Source organism: Physella acuta, unplaced genomic scaffold (genome assembly GCF_028476545.2).
Source record: "Physella acuta isolate Inbredline_101_S28 unplaced genomic scaffold, ASM2847654v3 ptg000099l, whole genome shotgun sequence".
NCBI lineage: Eukaryota > Metazoa > Mollusca > Gastropoda > Physidae > Physella > Physella acuta.
The window spans coordinates 104,449-124,287 of NW_026731619.1; the positions used below are offsets into that span (position 1 = coordinate 104,449).

A 19,839-nucleotide genomic window follows, 5' to 3' on the forward strand; every position below is an offset into this window, starting at 1 on the left:
CTTGTTATAAGTGCGGTAAGCAAGGTCACATTGCCAAGGCCTGCTTTGCAAAGTCTTCGTCTGTTGCTAAATCTAGCCAGTCAAGACAGTACCGCAACCAAAGGCAGCACTATGTTAACTCTCACCAAGACTACCTAACCCAACCAATGAACCACTCTACCTGTGAAAATGCTCAAACTGATTTGCAGCCGGATTTCAACCTATTCTCTGTGAAATCAATAAGTCATGCTCCCATCAATGTACCAGTTAATATCAACGGTACGAGCATCAGCTTCCAACTTGACACTGGAGCATCTCTAACAGTCATAACAAAGAAAGATTTTGACGCTGTCACTGGAGGATCAGTGCCTCTACAGCCATGTCACAAGTGCCTAACAACATACACTGGTGACAACGTTCCGGTAATAGGAGAGTGTATGGTTCATGTAAATTATAATGGTCAAAGTGTTAAACTTCCTCTTCTTGTGGTTGAAGGAAATGGACCGCCATTACTAGGTAGGAACTGGTTAAGTGATCTTAAGTTAAATTGGGAGAGTATTTGTTCATTGAAGAATGTAAAAGAATCTAATCTTACTTCACTAGATAAAGTTATATCTGAAAATAAATGTGTTTTTGGTAACTCTGGATTACTAAATGATAGAACAGTGAAGTTAAGCATTAAAGATACAAATCCAAGATACTGCAAAGCTAGAGTTCCACCTTATGCAATGAGGAATAAAATTGAAAATGAGCTAAGTAGATTGGAATCTAATGGCATTATAAAGAAGGTAGTCTATTCCGATTGGGCGACACCCATTGTGCCAGTGTTAAAGAAGGATGGTTCTATAAGAATTTGTGGAGATTATAAAACTACACTGAATAAGCAAATAGAGCTAAATAGGTACCCTATACCTAACATTGAGGAAATTTCTTTGAATTTGGCAGGAGGAGACAAATTCACTGAATTAGACTTTAGTCATGCTTACACTCAACTAGAACTGCATCCAGATTCAAAAGTCTATACGACAATAAACACACATAAAGGACTCTACCAATATGAAAGACTATGTTTTGGCATATCATCTAGCCCTGGAATTTTCCAAGCTGTCATGGACAGTATTTTTAAGGACATTCCAAATGTTTGTGTGTACTTTGACAATGTGTACATAACTGGTAAGAATGACACTGAACATCTTAAAACACTTGATAAAGTATTGAAAATTGTTGGTGAAAAAGGTTTAAAGATAAACAAAGATAAATGTCAATTCATGCTGACAGAAATTAGTTTTCTTGGTTATATATTGAGCAAACAAGGCATCAGACCTCAACCTGAGAAAACAAAAGCCATTAAAGAAGCACCCAAACCTGAAAATACCCAACAACTAAGAGCTTTTTTGGGCTTGATAAATTACTATGCAAAGTTCATAGGGAATCTGTCTGGTAAACTATCACCACTGTACAAGCTGCTGCAGAAAAATGCAACTTGGCACTGGGGTAAACAACAAGAAGCTGCTTTTAATACAGCAAAAGAGGCTTTGTCTTCTGACACCTTACTAACTCACTATGACCCAGGGAAAAGACTTATATTAACATGTGATGCTTCACCAGATGGTGTAGGAGCAGTCTTGTCCCACATGGATGAGAAGGGTGACAGACCCATTGCTTTTGCCAGTAGATCTTTGAATCAGGCTGAGAAAAATTATTCTCAGTTAGATAGGGAAGGCTTAGGCATCATTTTTGGTGTTAAGAAATTTCATAAGTTTCTGTTTGGTAGGAAGTTCACCATCTTTACAGATCATAAACCATTGCTAGGTTTATTTGGAGAAAACAAAACCCTACCTGAGCATGCCTCACCAAGAATTCAAAGATGGGCTATCACACTAACTGCATACAATTATGAATTGAAATACAAACCTGGATCTGAGAATAGTGCAGATAGTCTGAGTAGATTACCTTTAAAAAACCAAAGCCTGAGCTATGTACCAGAAGATGTATTTGTTCTCTTCACTATCATGGATAACTCCAATATAAATGTGAATGATATTAAAAGAGAAACACAAAAAGATGAGTGCTTAATAAAAGTATATGAGTACTGTAAGAATGGTTGGCCTGAAGAGTCTGTGAATGATGACTTAAAGCCATATTAAATAAGAAATAAAAACCTTTGTGAAGATAATATAAAAGATGGAGAAGATGCAGTCCATTATCAGTCAGAGTTGCCTAAACAAAGTATTTGTAACTTAATAAATGATTATGGTGATATGGCAATTTCAAATGTTTTAAAGAGAATACATTAGTAAGAAGGAATGTGATCATCAAACAACTTTGCTAACATCATTAGCACTTACAGAAACTAAAAGGGTAACATCAAAAGAAAAAAAAAAGATTTTTGCCATTTAATACACCCACTTCAAATACTAAATGACAGTTGCAAAGTGATATGGTCCAGGATATTACTTGTAAACAGTATTTTTGGTTACCAGGAAAGCACTATCAGATTACCTGAGAAAATTGATCAATCAAAGAAATCTATGTCAATTAAGGATCTGAATAATAGCATAATACTTTCAGATGCCAATTCAAAAAATAGTTCCATTAGATCATGACAAACATTCATTGAAAGAGAATTGGGTGTTAATAAGAATGTGTATCTAAGAAATTATGGGAGAAAGGAAAAATGGATACCAGGTCAAATTGTTCAATCTACAGGACCTGTGCCTTATAAAGTTAAAAATAACTTGTGCAGATAATAAGTGTGAATCTGTCAATCCCACCAAGTCTGATCAGTTTACACCAACTCAGTTTGTTCCACAACCAAGTTCTGTTGATATGAGTGAACCAAGTTGTCTGGAGTCAGAAAATGTAAATTCTGGAGTTAATGATTTAAATCCTAGACCTCCTGAGATAGAGAATCCAGATGGTCAGAATCGTGAGTCACCAAATCAGAAGCCACTGAGAAGGTCAAGCAGGACAATCAAAGTCCCAAATAAGTTAGACCTATGATTCTAAAGGTCAAAAGGACTTTGACATTATTGTTTTGTATTTTGATTATGTTGTGGCATATTGTGCATTGTTTGTAAGGATGTAATCTACCATAGTGTTCATGTTACAATATAATTGGTGATTTTAGGATACTATCAATTGTTCTATTGAGAGATGTGTTATTGTGTTCTAAGGGTAAAGGGATGTAATAGATTGAAATAATTGTGAGGTCAAGGGAACTCACTCTCTGTATTAGTATTATATTTATATTGTTATCTTGAGTGATGTCCCTTACATGTTGTTATCTATAAATAGTTCTCTCTCGCCATTTCTCTCTCTCTCTTTGCATCATGGCGTCTGTACATAATAAAGGCTGTTAACAACCAACGCGGCTTCTCGTCAGTCATTACAATCCACCTCATTTAAGAAATGTTTTTTTTTTTAAATGTAGAATAACGTGACAATACAATTTTATACCAGAATGCATATTGTAATAATAACTAGCCGTCCCGGCCAGGCCCTGCTCTGGCTTCTGTGAAAAACCCTTCTGTTAAAGACCATCACCTGTGTGTTTAGTAATCATCATAAACCCGGCATTGCCCACCCAAACCACAACCAACCAAAACCAAAACAACAAAACGCAAACATAACGCTAACACAATTACAAATACAAACGAAAACAAAAACTTACAACAAACCAACCACAACCACAAACACCAATACGAACACAAAGAAAAAAGCAAACGAAAACAAACCAAATCCAAACACAAAACCAACCACAAACACAAACCCAAAGAAAAAAACAAACGAAAAAGCAAACGAAAACAAACCAAATACAAACGCAAAACCAACCACAAACCCAAAGAAAAAAAACACAAAAGAAAAAACAAACGAAAACAAACCAAATCCAAACGCAAAACCAACCTCAAACACAAATACAAACACAAACCCAATGAAAATAAAACACAAACGAAAACGAAAAAAGAAAGAACAAAAACGAACCAAATCAAAACGCAACCACTAACGCAAACCCAACCTAAACACAAAGAAAACACTAACGCGAATATAAACGCAAAGTGCTCACGGGGCTGAATCGCCTACTTCAACTTAATAAACGACTATAGTACCCCAACTTATTCATAGTCTTTTGCACTCACTTTAATGAACGTAGGCGCGAAACCGAACACGGGAGGCCCGGGACCCCAAAAAGCACCCTGTCTGGGCGCCAGAGGACGCACCATGACGTCACCGCCTGATTGAACTTAGTAAACGCCTATAGTGCATAACTTATTTATAGTCTTTTGAACTCACGCGAACGTAGATACCATAGCGTACACCGGAAGGCCCGGGGCGCCAAATAGCACCCTGTCGGGGTGCCGGAGGACGCCCGGATTTGATTCACTTAAAGACTATAGTAACCTTTCTTATCCATAGTCTATCGCACTGTTTAAAACAAAATTATGCAGCATAGCGCTCACATGATAGCCCAGGGTGCCAAATCAAACCGTGCAGGGGCGCCGGCGGACGCGCCTGTTTCAATTTAGTGAACAAAAATGATAATACTCCAAGCTTATCCGTAAATGGAAAGAAATAAACATATAGGATTTGTAGGACCTGGCTTATTAAATGTTATTGATTTAAAAAAAAATTATTGAACAGTATGTTCAGTGTATAGAATAAATAAAAGGCAGTGTTAAAAATACCTAACGACATTGCACTTAATCAATCCCCGCTAATTATGTAATTATTTTTTTTTCTTAACACCAAAAACAAAGTAATAATAAAATGTAAATTCTTTCTTCTCAAGAATTTTTTTTTTATTAAAGGGAAGTAACTGTGCAGTCAATACATTTCCGACACAATTTTAGAAATTTTATAAACGTCGATACACTTTTTAAAAATTTTATGTCGCGTTCATAATTGAAAATTATTCTTCTAAGTAAATAGAGTGAAAATTGTTTTTAAAGACTTTCAATGGTAATTTTTTGACTCGTAAATTTAGACTATGAGCACGATAAAAAATCTAACACTTAAATCCGTAGAAGTGTCAACGACAAACTTTTTTGTTTTTTGCCACACGTTACAGAACTGAGCTTTATATATTAGACTAGCCGTCCCGGCCAGGCCCTGCTCTGGCTTCTGTGAAAAACCCTTCTGTTAAAGACCATCACCTGTGTGTTTAGTAATCATCATAAACCCGGCATTGCCCACCCAAACCACAACCAACCAAAACCAAAACAACAAAACGCAAACATAACGCTAACACAATTACAAATACAAACGAAAACAAAAACTTACAACAAACCAACCACAACCACAAACACCAATACGAACACAAAGAAAAAAGCAAACGAAAACAAACCAAATCCAAACACAAAACCAACCACAAACACAAACCCAAAGAAAAAAACAAACGAAAAAGCAAACGAAAACAAACCAAATACAAACGCAAAACCAACCACAAACCCAAAGAAAAAAAACACAAAAGAAAAAACAAACGAAAACAAACCAAATCCAAACGCAAAACCAACCTCAAACACAAATACAAACACAAACCCAATGAAAATAAAACACAAACGAAAACGAAAAAAGAAAGAACAAAAACGAACCAAATCAAAACGCAACCACTAACGCAAACCCAACCTAAACACAAAGAAAACACTAACGCGAATATAAACGCAAAGTGCTCACGGGGCTGAATCGCCTACTTCAACTTAATAAACGACTATAGTACCCCAACTTATTCATAGTCTTTTGCACTCACTTTAATGAACGTAGGCGCGAAACCGAACACGGGAGGCCCGGGACCCCAAAAAGCACCCTGTCTGGGCGCCAGAGGACGCACCATGACGTCACCGCCTGATTGAACTTAGTAAACGCCTATAGTGCATAACTTATTTATAGTCTTTTGAACTCACGCGAACGTAGATACCATAGCGTACACCGGAAGGCCCGGGGCGCCAAATAGCACCCTGTCGGGGTGCCGGAGGACGCCCGGATTTGATTCACTTAAAGACTATAGTAACCTTTCTTATCCATAGTCTATCGCACTGTTTAAAACAAAATTATGCAGCATAGCGCTCACATGATAGCCCAGGGTGCCAAATCGAACCGTGCAGGGGCGCCGGCGGACGCGCCTGTTTCAATTTAGTGAACAAAAATGATAATACTCCAAGCTTATCCGTAAATGGAAAGAAATAAACGTATATGATTTGTAGGACCTGGCTTATTAAATGTTATTGATTTTAAAAAAAAATAATAATTATTGAACAGTATGTTCAGTGTATAGAATAAATAAAAGGCAGTGTTAAAAATACCTAACGACATTGCACTTAATCAATCCCCGCTAATTGTGTAATTATTTTTTTTTTTCTTAACACCAAAAACAAAGTAATAAAATGATAATTCTCTCTTCTTAAGGATTTATTTTTCATTAAAGGGAAGTAACTTTGCAGTCAATACATTTCCGACACAATTTTAGAAATTTTATAAACGTCGATACACTTTTTAAAAATTTTATGTCGCGTTCATAATTGAAAATTATTCTTCTAAGTAAATAGAATGAAAATTGTTTTTAAAGACTTTCAATGGTAATTTTTGGACTCGTACATTTAGACTTTGAGCACGATAAAAAATCTAACACTTAAATCCGTAGAAGTGTCAACGACAAACTTTTTTTTTTTTGCCACACGTTACAGAACTGAGCTTTATATATTAGATTATGAAATAAAATAAAACTAAAACAAATTAGCTGGCCGACGAGATGTGCAACGCATATTGCGATTTTGCGTCTATGTACGGCTGATTAGTTTTAATGATCAATCTTGGCTCTCGCTCGCTGGTCGAGTCTTGGAAAATCTTTACGGCTAGATTTTTTTTTTCCTCCAGTCATTCGTGAAACCGTAGACCAGTCCACGGGGTGTAAAGTTTTCTTGCTGATATTTTTAGGATAGCCCAGCTTTGTTCAATTAGATCTAGGACATTACCCCCCCCCCCCCCCCCCTCACACACACACAGTCAAATCCCAACCTCTGGCCATTACTCCCCTCTTTAGAATACATATTATGCTTAACGATAACCCAAATATATAACCCTATCGCAACGCATACCCTTAATCCTATCCTAAAACCTATCCCTATCCTTAACCCTATTCCTTACGTATCCTTAAAACTAATCCCTATCCGTGCATATCTCTAATTGACTGGGCTGTAATCGACAAGAGGGCAATGTCCTACTTCAGGTGGGTTTTTTTAGGGCTGGGGGCGGGAGGCTGGGGGTAATGTACAGAGGGGTAATTGATCCGGGGGTTGGGTGTAATGTTTAAATTGAACTTATGTTTAGAATAAGCCCGGCTCTGTTAAATTTTGGGTTCAAACATGATATCTAGACCCTACTTGAGAAGTAAATGGGTTCTAAGTTACTTCAACCCTAAATTCCACTAAGTTGAATTATTAGTTCTATACTTTTCTTGTAGCTAAAATCACTTGGAGCTAGCAAGGTATTGAAGATATTTGCTTGTGCTGTGTTATATGTACAAGTGACTGTACGTTAAATATAAATGTCTGCTTGTTTGACATAGGGGGATGTTTAAAATGACAGACGGATTGATCTTGTTTGAAGCTAGTAGACCTAGTCCATTCTGTTTCAGTACCGGGTTTTCTCAAGGGCAGTCTAACAGCAGGGGTCTACATAATAGTGCCGGGGTTTCTCAAGGGCAGTCTAACAGCAGGGGTCTACATAATAGTGCCGGGGTTTCTCAAGGGCAGTCTAACAGCAGGGGTCTACATAATAGTGTCGGGGGTTCCCATGGGCAGTCTAACAGCAGGGGTCTACATAATAGTGCCGGGGTTTCTCAAGGGCAGTCTAACAGCAGGGGTCTACATAATAGTGTCGGGGGTTCCCATGGGCAGTCTAACAGCAGGGGTCTACATAATAGTGTCGGGAGTTCCCATGGGCAGTATACATGTTTAAAGGCAGGGGTCTATATTATAGTGTCGGGGTTGACCAGTCTAACAGCAGGGGTCTGCCTAAGTGCACGGGTCTTCATGCGCAAGTGTCAATCAGTGTTTCTTCCAGACTTTTTTCTCCGGGGGTGCACTTGAAGTTTTCGGGGGGGGGGGGGGGCGGACTAAAATTTCCGGGGTGGGGGGGCGGACACTGTAAAAAGTATATATTTCCTATAAAAATTCCATTTCTATCGGGGGGGGGGGCGGTAGACTCCAGAAGAGATGCCTGGAAGAAACTCTGGTGTCAATCTATCTAAGAGAGAAAAGTTATGCATGTGTTGTGTGTCTATGTCTCTACACCAGTGAGTAAATGTGTGTCTCTATACTTATAAATATCCTGTCCCTAGAGTTTTAAAAGGTCAAAACATATTCCCGGTTTCTACATTGTGTTAACTCTTAACATAACGAATAGAAAATAAATATTTAATTAAATTCTTTTGATCTTTGAAAAACTCATTTTATGTGTCAGTTCGGATTAGGGGTGTGAAGGGGGGGGGGTGTTGGACTCAATATGGTACACTCTTTTGAGACAGCATAACCACGGGGTTTTAATTCAGTGTTCACCCGCACCACCTTATAAGACTAACATGACGTGTATTCTAAATACCGAAATCACCCGGTTAATATTCTTAATCCCAGACCAGCTTAGAAAATGAACGGCTTGGGTCGGGAATAAACGACTGATTGATCAGCTGTTCGATATCTGCGCCAATATTTTTATAGCGGGGATTAACACTACACAGAACGCCAGCCGTTTTGTATGGGCCCTAAGGTTGTCGTTTTTCAAATAGCTTTCATGGTCCTGACTATTTAACAGACCGGGGTTGGCGTTTATTAAACCTTTTCAGCAGGGGGCATATGTGTTTTTCATTAGTCAACTAACCTTTGAACAGGATTTTAACCATTTTTTCTATTATGATATCTCACTCAGTCGCGCTTTGAGGAGTATCGGAATCTTGACGTGTGGAGTTCGAATCCGTTTCGCTTGAGTGATCAAATGTGTGGGTGGGTGGTTGGATCACCTGATGCGTGAATGTCTGAGAGTTGGTCACGTGTCTGCGACAAGACAAATGCCTGGTTCACATTCCGTCTTGTGTTATAAGAGAGGGGGGGGGGGGGGGGTAGTTCATTTGGTGTGTTCACTTTAAGGTCATGTCGTGTGTAGGCATGTTGTCATGTATGGTGTGTGTAGAATCATAGGGATATCTTTAGTATTGTAGGGATATTGTTGGAATTGTAGGGATATTGTTGGAATTGTAGGGATATTGTTGGGACTGTAAGGATATTATAGGGATATCGTATGGATAAAATGTGGATGTCGTATGAGTATCATAGAGATATCGAATGGATACCATAGTGATATCGTTGGGATTGTATGGATATCTTTTGACAATCGTTTGGTGATATTTCCTGATTAGATTGAATTGAAAATCTATATTTTATTGAAAAAACAATAGCTTATTCTTTATTGTCCAAACATTCCACACAGCAAAGAAATGTACGAACGTTTCAAAGCCCAATATGTACTAGAGTTAACTGTAAAGCGTTTATCTAATATTTCTATATACAATGATTTAATGTAACGATGGTATGGGCAGACAGGAAAGACAAATTATATTAAATAGCTGACATGACGGTAGATAATGTCACAATGACAACTGACAAAACGAAAACAATGACACCCTGATAACTGACACGACAGGACGATGACGCCCTGATAACTGACAGGACAGCAATGTCACTGTGACAGCCGACATGACAGCAGACTATGTCAGTGACTACTTAGATAATGCGTCATGTTATTTGACCCCACACCTAACTAGTAATCACTCACATACCTATTTAGTAATCAAATCAAATTACCAAAACTCAAATGGTATTAAACATTCTAAGATTAGATCAATGCCCTCTGTCTCGGTTGGATGATCTCTAGCACTGTACCTACAAGATAGACGGTTGGGGTGGGGAGACGGGGTAGGGGGTTAATTATTAGGGTTAAAATCAATTGCTACTAAACACATTAAAAGACACTTGAGCTCTGTTATTGCAACAGGTCGTCAATTGATTTTCTCACAACCTGACGTCTTGTTTTGTACGCCCATTGTCTTGGTATCTTACGGTAGCGGTTTCCTAGCTAGGTGGCGTGTCTCACTGGGGAAGGCATGGATTAGTCTTTAAAGAAGATACAATACAAAAAATACAATATACGCGGTGTATAGGGACCTATGTTTGGATCGCGCCTTGCTGTACAAGGGTCAATCCTGTGGGACGTGCTCTGCATTATTCGGGGCCATGGAACAAGGGTAAAGATATAGGATGAAAATGGATGGACTGTTAGAACCAACAGAGCTCTATGAAAGTCTTGTACAAAAACACTACGTTAGGGGTAATTGGAAAAAAAAGTGATATCTAGGTGATAAAATGAATCACTAGCCTAACACCAGAATTATCTAAGTGATCTCTGTAACCAGGGCTTTTTCAGTCATTTTTCTTCTAGGTAGAGGGCACTTAAAATTTCCGGGGTGGGTTGCAGTACATATTTTCTACATTATATATATATATATATATATATATATATATATATATATATATATATATATATATATATATATATATATATATACATGTTTTAGATATATATTTGTCCGTGTGCGTGTGGGAGGGGTGGGGGATAAATATTGTTTGTTAGTTAATTTGCATTTACAATTTCATAATAAACAAGGGAAACAACCTAATACTATTTCGCCAACAAAATATAAAAACTACAGAGACATAACTACTAACAAAATAATACAATATACAATTGTGTATTATTTTTTTTAACATTAATATTTAAATCACTCTCTGCTAAAAACATTCGTATTTAGAATTATCACTTGGCTTGCATAAAAATAGAAAACCTTTAACTGTATTAAACATTAGATTTTCAGACATGCAATTTTTGTATAATAGTGAATTTACTTGGCTAATCATTCACATAAGGTATTTTTCATCGATAAAAATTTGTAAACCGATTGATTGATACATTTGACATTTTAAAGCGGAATTAGCCTCTTTGTATTAGATATATGTAGCCTATGAGTAAACCATCTTCATGAATGAAAGTAGGCTACATGTAGGAAAGAAGTATTACTATTGTAAATCTGAATCAGTCCTCACAAGCCGATGATGAAAACTGTAATACTAAAGCGAACATTCAAGGCAAACTGACGCTGTTAAGTACATGTCTGAGGCAAAAAAAAAAAATCTTCACTTAAATTTATGCACGCTGTTCAGATCAAATTAGCTTCACCATATGCACAGTATTTTGTAAATGTACACTCTCTTATGTACTTTAACGTAAATTTTGTTGCTGTAAAACTTTTTAATGTTACTGCAGACTAATGCACTCAGACACAAGTAGATATACTTGTTTTATACTGAGAATAAAATTATTGGGGAAAAAAGAGTAATACAGAGTAACTTAACAGTCCAATTGGCTCATTCTTCATATCTCAAGTTAAATAATAATATGCTCCAGCGGCTGTTTTAAGTTAGAGGTTTGGTCTTAGAGGCAAAACTATTCCAGGAGTTGAGGAAAGAGTTGGTACTCCTAGATTATACCAGATACATTTCGTATATACGAGTGTAAAGGAAATGCAACAGGCCACATTGCTAAGGTTGTGGGGACAGTTTTAGAGAAAGATCAGGAACTGCCCCTCCCCCTCTACCCCCATCCACCACCAAAAAAAAGCAAGTCTACCCCCCCCCCCCAACGGAATATATATTTTTAACATTGTTCGCCCCACCCCAGAAAATTTAGCCCCCACCCCCGAAAGCTCCAAGTGCATCTTCCCCCATCAACCCCCCCCCCCCCTCCCGGGAGAAAAAAGTCTGAAAGAAACCACTGGTTGTAAGATGTTCAGTCTGGTGGTAAAAAAACTTGGTGGCGGTAGATATATCATTCGCTCGCTCCAGTAAGCTGCAGTTCACGTTTTGTTTACATATAGTAGAGGCGACAGTTAAGTTGATCAGGGGCAGATAATTGTAGTATAAAAGTGATTCTTGTGAGATAAATCGGATAAATCGATCAATTTGTGATGTTATTGAAAGCTAAGGGTCAACGAAATTTGTTGCCACCTAGCACCTTTACTTAAAATTAACCCACTAGTTTATTTGAAAAAAAGAACATTAAACATGCAATAAAATATCAGTCCTCTTTTATGTTCTGTTTATGTTTATTTTATTTAAGTATAAACATATAAATTCATACCTTTTTAAATTGTAAAACGATTTTTAAATTATTTTGATGTTAAAATTTATTAAAATAACACATTTTTGCTCGACAGTTGTTTTTTTTTATTTTGTACATTTAGGTTTACAGCAGACTATAGGCAAAAGAAGAAGTTCCATGTGTTAAAATTCTAGGTCTAGACACAAGGCATTTAATTTGATATCATTATCTTGTACGTGCTGATTTCTAAACCTAGCCGCTGTGTTGGTTCAAGTATTGTACTAGTTAAACGACCCGTAATGCCACATAACAAGTATTGTACTAGTCAAACGACCCGTAACGACACATAACAAGTATTGTACTAGTCAAACGACCCGTACTGCCACATAACAAGTATTGTACTAGTCGAACGACCCGTACTGCCACATAACAAGTATTGTACTAGTCAAACGACCCGTACTTCCACATAACAAGTATTGTACTAGTCAAACGACCCGTACTGCCACCTGCCACATAACAAGTATTGTACTAGTCGAACGACCCGTACTACCACATAACAAGTATTGTACTAGTCAAACGACCCGTACTGCCACATAACAAGTATTGTACTAGTCAAACGACCCGTACTACCACATAACAAGTATTGTACTAGTCAAACGACCCGTACTACCACATAACAAGTATTATACTAGTCAAACGACCCGTAATACCACATAACAAGTATTGTACTAGTCAAACGACCCGTAATACCACATAACACGTATTGTACTAGTCAAACGACCCGTACTACCACATAACAAGTATTATACTAGTCAAACGACCCGTAATACCACATAACAAGTATTGTACTAGTCAAACGACCCGTAATACCACATAACACGTATTGTACTAGTCAAACGACCCGTACTACCACATAACAAGTATTATACTAGTCAAACGACCCGTAATACCACATAACAAGTATTGTACTAGTCAAACGACACGTAATGCCACATAACGAACAACGCCATAGGTGCTGTTGCACACTTGAACTCATAGATTTCCTCACCACAAGGAAATATAAACTTGCTTGCACAAAACACATTTTTTCTTCTGTTTAAACATTGTGTTCGAGGGGGCTTGACGTAGAGACGCCAGACGTGTTTTTTTTTTTCTTGCTTACGGTATTTAACATTCGATACGGGTGCGTCTCAGGTTTAATCAGATCGATTATCGGCGTATTGATCAGCGCATTCAAGGGGTAGATCAGTGACCAGACTTAATATCTTGATAATCTAATCATTCTTAGAACAGCCGCCGCGGCCGTGACGTCATCATGGCACGGAAGTGCGGTCAGCCACATTGAAATGCCCCGTTGAAAAGAGGCTTTGATCCGTGGTTCCCAGTTGATGTGCTAATGCCCACACAACCCCCACCCCCACCGATAGAAATAATCAAAGGTTTTGAACAGTGTTTCCCAATAGCTGTGCCAGGTCCCCTCCTGGTAATATTATCAAAGACATGGAACAGTGGTCCCAATTGCTAAGCTAGATACCCTCCTGATGAAATTATCAAAGACTTGGAACAGAGGTCCACACCAGCTAAGCCAGGTACCCTCGTGATGAAACTACCAAAGACACGGAACAGCGGTTCCCTGTAGCTGTGCTATGTCCTGATAGTCAGTCGTAAAAAAGTGTTCGAGGAATTTGTTTCAGACGCACCATGACAAGCTGGGTGTAGCTGACTCCGCGGGTACATAACGACGCGGGTTTCGGTTAGGATTATGGGTCAGTTTGAGATACCAAACCATTTACTCTATTACTATCAGTTTATCTGCTACGGCCCAGGGGATGATTTTTTTCATCTATTGCATTGACCCCAAAATCTACTTCATATTTTTAAATTAACCTTGTTACGCGTGTATCCATTCTAATTCCCCCCATCACTTCCCTTTACATTTCATACATCTCCCATTTCTTGAATTATAATTGAAAAAAATATTTTACACTAAGATGATTTTTTTTTTCGGAGAAGCATTAACTCAGCTGTCTTTTACCTTTCCTCTTGTGCTCAGCTTATATTTTATATTTTCATCCACGCATTGCTTCCACAGAGGTGCCGCTTCCTAGAAAAACTGTTACGTCACAGCCCCTACCCCAGCCTCCAGTTCGTGCACACGGCGCTGCAGCCCTCGTTACACCGTGACTTTATGTACACCGTACGGTCACGTTTCCCGGAGATTGAGTTCTCTCCCGTCAGCACGTACGTCACACGGGAACTAAAGGTCAGTGCATTAGCACAGTGTGTTGAAGTGAATATAAATGATATCCGTCAAAGGGACATGACGGAAGGGAGATAACAGTGGAATTTAGCTTGGAAATAAGTAAACTAGATTTCCGTCCCTTGGTATTTTTATTTTTGGGTAGTGAAATGGAATTAGCCGATCCTTGATAAGGAGAAGTCTTGTCTTTCTAAATAAAAAACAAAACCCTTGATTTACGACAGCTGAAATAATTAAATTATGTTTGGTAACTTGGATAGAGCTTTGTACTCGCTATTAATACTTTTAATTTTGTGTATCTAAAATCACAAGTAGGCCTATAAAGAAACACAGCCCTCACTTAGCTCGTATGGAATATTTTATTATACTTACTTAGATTAGCGAGTCCTGACTAAGCCTAAATCACTGCAATAGACCATCACTGCCATCAGTATTTGTGTAACTTTCTAATGTTAATGTTCTCCCTCCATAGGATCGTCTGAGGGGCCTCAAGCTAGCTGATGGCTTCTATCGTGAACAAAGTGCCTACATGCAGAAAGATGAGGAGGCGGAGCCTGTCAAGTTCCCGCCCCTTCTGCACACGTCCTTTCATACACAACCAAAGTAAGTCTATGTTATTGCACTACCCAAGTAAGTCTAGATTTCTGCACTACCAAAGTAAGTCTAGATTACTGCACTACCAAAGTAAGTCTCCATTGCTGAAGTACCAAAGTAATTGTGTATCATACAAGAGAGTACTCAAACATCACCATCCATACAACAAAGTACCCAAACATCACCCTCCATACAACAAAGTACCCAAACATCACCCTCCATACAACAAAGTAACCAAACATCACCATCCATACAAGAAAGTACGCAAACATCACCATCATACAAGAAAGTACTCAAACATCACCATCAACAGTTCAAGTAACGGCCTACTGACTAGACCACAGAACGACAACCAGGAACCAAAAGATGTTCAACACAGACACCATGACGTCATCAGACAGACCAGTAGGGACGTGGACGTGGTCGACCATACACAGGACAGGTCAGGTTCACATCTCTTACAGGTTATGTTTATGTGAATTTAGGATGGGGTACAGGAAAATTTCGGGGGGGGGGGGGGGAGTGGACTAAATTTCCCGGGTGCGGACACTACTAAAAGTATATTTTCAATATAGATTCTATTTTGTTCGGGGGTGGGGTGGGGCGGTAGTCGAGCATCTTGGGGAAGGGGGTGGGTGGTGGAATGCAGTGCCCGCCATCCGAAGATATACCTGAAAGAAACACTGTTTAAGAATTAACACGGACCCTTTGAAGTTCCCTTTCAAACCTGACGGCACATGGGGCAAGTGAAGTCGGGTCCATTGTTTCTGTGACCTCGGCATATGAAGGGATGGTGTGGTCAACACTATGTCCAGCCGCCTTTACTTTCCCATTAGAGCTGGGTGGATACACGAACATTCTGGATTGGAATTTCGGGGTGGCAGTCATACGCTCTCTCCTTCGACCATACCGTTACACAGACCCTATCTGGGTAAAATTCAGTTCTTCTATGTCAGTTTCCTACCAAAGATGACGAGAATGGCTCTTCTTTTCTGGGTCACAAAGCCTTTCGTGCTCTGTAACAATCAGTTTCATATTATTTTAACACTGCTCATACGTTTACTGTGATTTCTAAATCTCGTATAACAGAAATAATAAGCATACATTAATATAGGCGTATCAAAAATGTGAATACGTTTAACGCAATGATGAACGTACATGTTCGTTTGGTCAATTACGATCTGAGGTGTTGTTGTTGAGGTGAATTCATGGTTAAAATAAGGTTAACAGAGGGCGTTTCGTAATTGGCATTTGAGATCAAGATTTAACAATAAATTGATACAAAGTAGTTTCTTAGTAAATCAAGACATATGTCGTTTTGTTTAGGTTTCATCGTCTACCCATTCGTCGACACATACAAATAGAAGAGTCACAAGTCACAAGAGCCAACCTAAACAGGAGCAAGCATTCATTAGCCAGTAATTCTCATCAGCAGTTTAGTGAATCATCTACGTCATCGTTTTACCGATCTGTTGGGGTGAGCGGCTATTTAATTTTTTTTTTATTATCAGCCTACTTACGTCTGAGTGTTATTTAATTAACGCATACAACTTTGTTACTTATTTTTCTTTTAATTAAAGTTAATTAGTTTTTGTTATTTATTCAAACTACTTGTGTATACCATTTACTGTAATTGTTTTATTCACATAGGTCTGCATTTTTTTCCACAGGGATTAAGGAGCTCTTGGCACGGAGATTCTAGTTTTAAATCAATCAACAGCCCAGCAAAAGTTTGTTTCGTATTTGTTCCTAGTTTTAAAACAATCACCATTTGGACTTTTTTAATGATAGACGAAGATTATTATGGGGAGGGGGTAAAAGGGGTGACAAAGTATTCATTTTTTAAAATGACTAAACTGAAAAATACCCATTAATTTCGTTAAAATTATGGATTTTTTTAACGGTGATGGGTACAACTTTTCTCCCCTATAATATATCAACAAAAATTTTGGGAAGCATGCAGATATAAAGATTGGGATGCACTTGTGTAAAATAAAAACATTCGCACATGTGATACTATTAAACAAATGGTGTGTTTTTATTGTTTTATTTCTTTGCTGTTCGTCTACAGAAAACATCGGAACTTTCCCAAAGCACAGATAACCTGACATTCGTTGGTTTACCGGAGCAGGCCGAGCAGATATTGATGTGGTACTCACTCAACTGGAGTGGTGAGAAATTGTTGCTTGTTAATTATTGGGTCACCTTAATTAAAATGTGTGTACACGTCTGACGCTAATTGCATATAATGCTAGAATATTGAAGCAGTTTAACGAGAAACTGTGGGCTGTTGACTACAAAGAAATTGTAAGAATAACGAGCCGTACAACTGTTGCATGAATAGTTAACAGTTAACTGTTGTGTCAATTGTCATCATCAAACTGTAGTGTGATAGTCATCATCAAAGTATCGTGTGAATAGTCAGCAATAAACTGGTGTGTGAATAGTCAGCAGTAAATTGTTCTGAAAATAGTTATCATCAAACTGTTTGTGTAGATTGTTAAAATAAACTGGTGTGTGAATAGCTAATAGTAACTATGAATATTGAGCAGTACAACTATTGTGTAAATAGCGAAACATACAACTGTGGGAATATATAGCAATTCGATTGTTGAGTTTATACATCTCGCCAAATGTGTGTGTGTGGATAGTGTGATATACAAGTAGAAGAACGCCTCATGTGATATACGATAACATAGTATCCTGTGTTTAAACAATGCATCAGATCTATAAAGCTTGACGAACTAAACAACTGCTCACCTTGACATCTCTCCCCAGACGGACAGAGAACTGAATTCCTCCACAAGCTGGTCTTGAGCCTGGACCCACGACAGATGTATTTCATCTCCAGGTTCCTGGCGGTAGGTCTCGCTAACTTGACCATCTGGCTAACACCAGGACTCTACGGTTACCTGCAAATATTGACATTTACGGAATCGTTCAGGAATCTTTAGTTCAATAGTTTTAGTAACAGTTAGCCCCACCCCACTACTTAACACACTCCAGTGTCTCTTTTAGAGGCATCTCTTCAGTGTGTGTGTGTGTGGGGGGGGGGGGGTGGTGGGGTGCTTTATACTTTTATCAGTTCCCCCCCCCCCCCCCGAAATTTTTAAGTCACCCCCCACCGCAGAGAAAAAGGTCTGAAAGAAACACTACACACACGAATACTATATTTCTCTCTCACACACAGACTCACACTTCAGTCTCAACTTTCAGACCTATGCAAAAACTCATCAATTCGACCCCCCCCCCCCCTCACTTTACTATTAAAAAGGTGCTCTCTCCCATCTGACAAGATTGCCTCTCCCACCTGACAAGATTGCCTCTCCCACCTGACAAGATTGCCTCTCCCACCTGACAAGATTCCCTCTCCCACCTGACAAGATTCCCTCTCCCACCTGACAAGATTCCCTCTCCCACCTGACAAGATTCCCTCTCCCACCTGACAAGATTCCCTTCCCTCTCCCACCTGACAAGATTCCCTCTCCCATCTGACAAGATTGCCTCTCCCACCTGACAAGATACTCTCTCCCACCTGACAAGATTCCCTCTCCCACCTGACAAGATTGCCTCTCCCACCTGACAAGATTCCTTTCCCTCTCCCACCTGACAAGATTCCCTCTCCCATCTGACAAGATTGCCTCTCCCACCTGACAAGATACTCTCTCCCACCTGACAAGATTCCCTCTCCCACCTGACAAGATTGCCTCTCCCACCTGACAAGATTCCCTCTCCCATCTGACAAGATTGCCTCTCCCACCTGACAAGATACCCTCTCCCACCTAACAAGATTGCCTCTCCCACCTGACAAGATTCCCTCTCCCACCTGACAAGATACCCTCTCCCACCTGACAAGATTGCCTCTCCCACCTGACAAGATTGCCTCTCCCACCTGACAAGATTGCCTCTCCCACCTGACAAGATTCCCTCTCCCACCTGACAAGATTCCCTCTCCCACCTGACAAGATTCCCTCTCCCACCTGACAAGATTCCCTCTCCCACCTGACAAGATTCCCTTCACTCTCCCACCTGACAAGATTCCCTCTCCCATCTGACAAGATTGCCTCTCCCACCTGACAAGATACTCTCTCCCACCTGACAAGATTCCCTTCCCTCTCCCACCTGACAAGATTGCCTCTCCCACCTGACAAGATTCCCTTCCCTCTCCCACCTGACAAGATACTCTCTCCCACCTGACAAGATTCCCTTCCCTCTCCCACCTGACAAGATTGCCTCTCCCACCTGACAAGATTGCCTCTCCCACCTGACAAGATTCCCTCTCCCATCTGACAAGATTGCCTCTCCCACCTGACAAGATACCCTCTCCCACCTGACAAGATTGCCTCTCCCACCTGACAAGATTCCCTCTCCCACCTGACAAGATTGCCTCTCCCACCTGACAAGATACCCTCTCCCACCTGACAAGATTGCCTCTCCCACCTGACAAGATTCCCTCTCCCACCTGACAAGATTGCCTCTCCCACCTGACAAGATACCCTCTCCCACCTGACAAGATTGCCTCTCCCACCTGACAAGATTGCCTCTCCCACCTGACAAGATACTCTCTCCCACCTGACAAGATTCCCTCTCCCACCTGACAGGTCAAGCTGAACAAAGACATCGTCAGTCTCCTGCCAGAGACAACAGCCCTGCGCGTGCTGTCTCACCTCAGCCCACGTGACCTGCTAGCTGCAGCTATGGTAAGCTAAACATCAGCCATGTTAGGTCCACCTTGCTTGTATCGGCCAGGTCTGGGTGTTGTCTTGTGGTTCCCTGTCTGACCCTACAAGGTACTGGCACCTGCC

General features: G+C 39.6%; 1 protein-coding gene and 1 long non-coding RNA gene across 2 annotated transcripts in view; both read left to right on the forward strand.

Annotated features, from left to right (window-relative positions):
- Positions 1-19,839, forward strand: part of LOC131930627 (F-box/WD repeat-containing protein 7-like) — a 30,129-nt gene that overhangs the window by 2,618 nt on the left and 7,672 nt on the right. Inside the window, exons 2-8 of the mRNA XM_059287203.1 lie at positions 14,273-14,443; positions 14,913-15,043; positions 16,361-16,511; positions 16,705-16,764; positions 17,106-17,205; positions 17,813-17,895; positions 19,636-19,734. Coding sequence (XP_059143186.1) covers positions 14,273-14,443; positions 14,913-15,043; positions 16,361-16,511; positions 16,705-16,764; positions 17,106-17,205; positions 17,813-17,895; positions 19,636-19,734 — 795 coding nt within the window. The remainder of the gene's footprint in view (positions 1-14,272; positions 14,444-14,912; positions 15,044-16,360; positions 16,512-16,704; positions 16,765-17,105; positions 17,206-17,812; positions 17,896-19,635; positions 19,735-19,839) is intronic.
- On the forward strand, positions 16,370-17,205 carry LOC131930640 (uncharacterized). Its single transcript, XR_009384148.1, has 3 exons — positions 16,370-16,511; positions 16,705-16,764; positions 17,106-17,205. It is a non-coding gene; the product is annotated as an uncharacterized LOC131930640 (long non-coding RNA).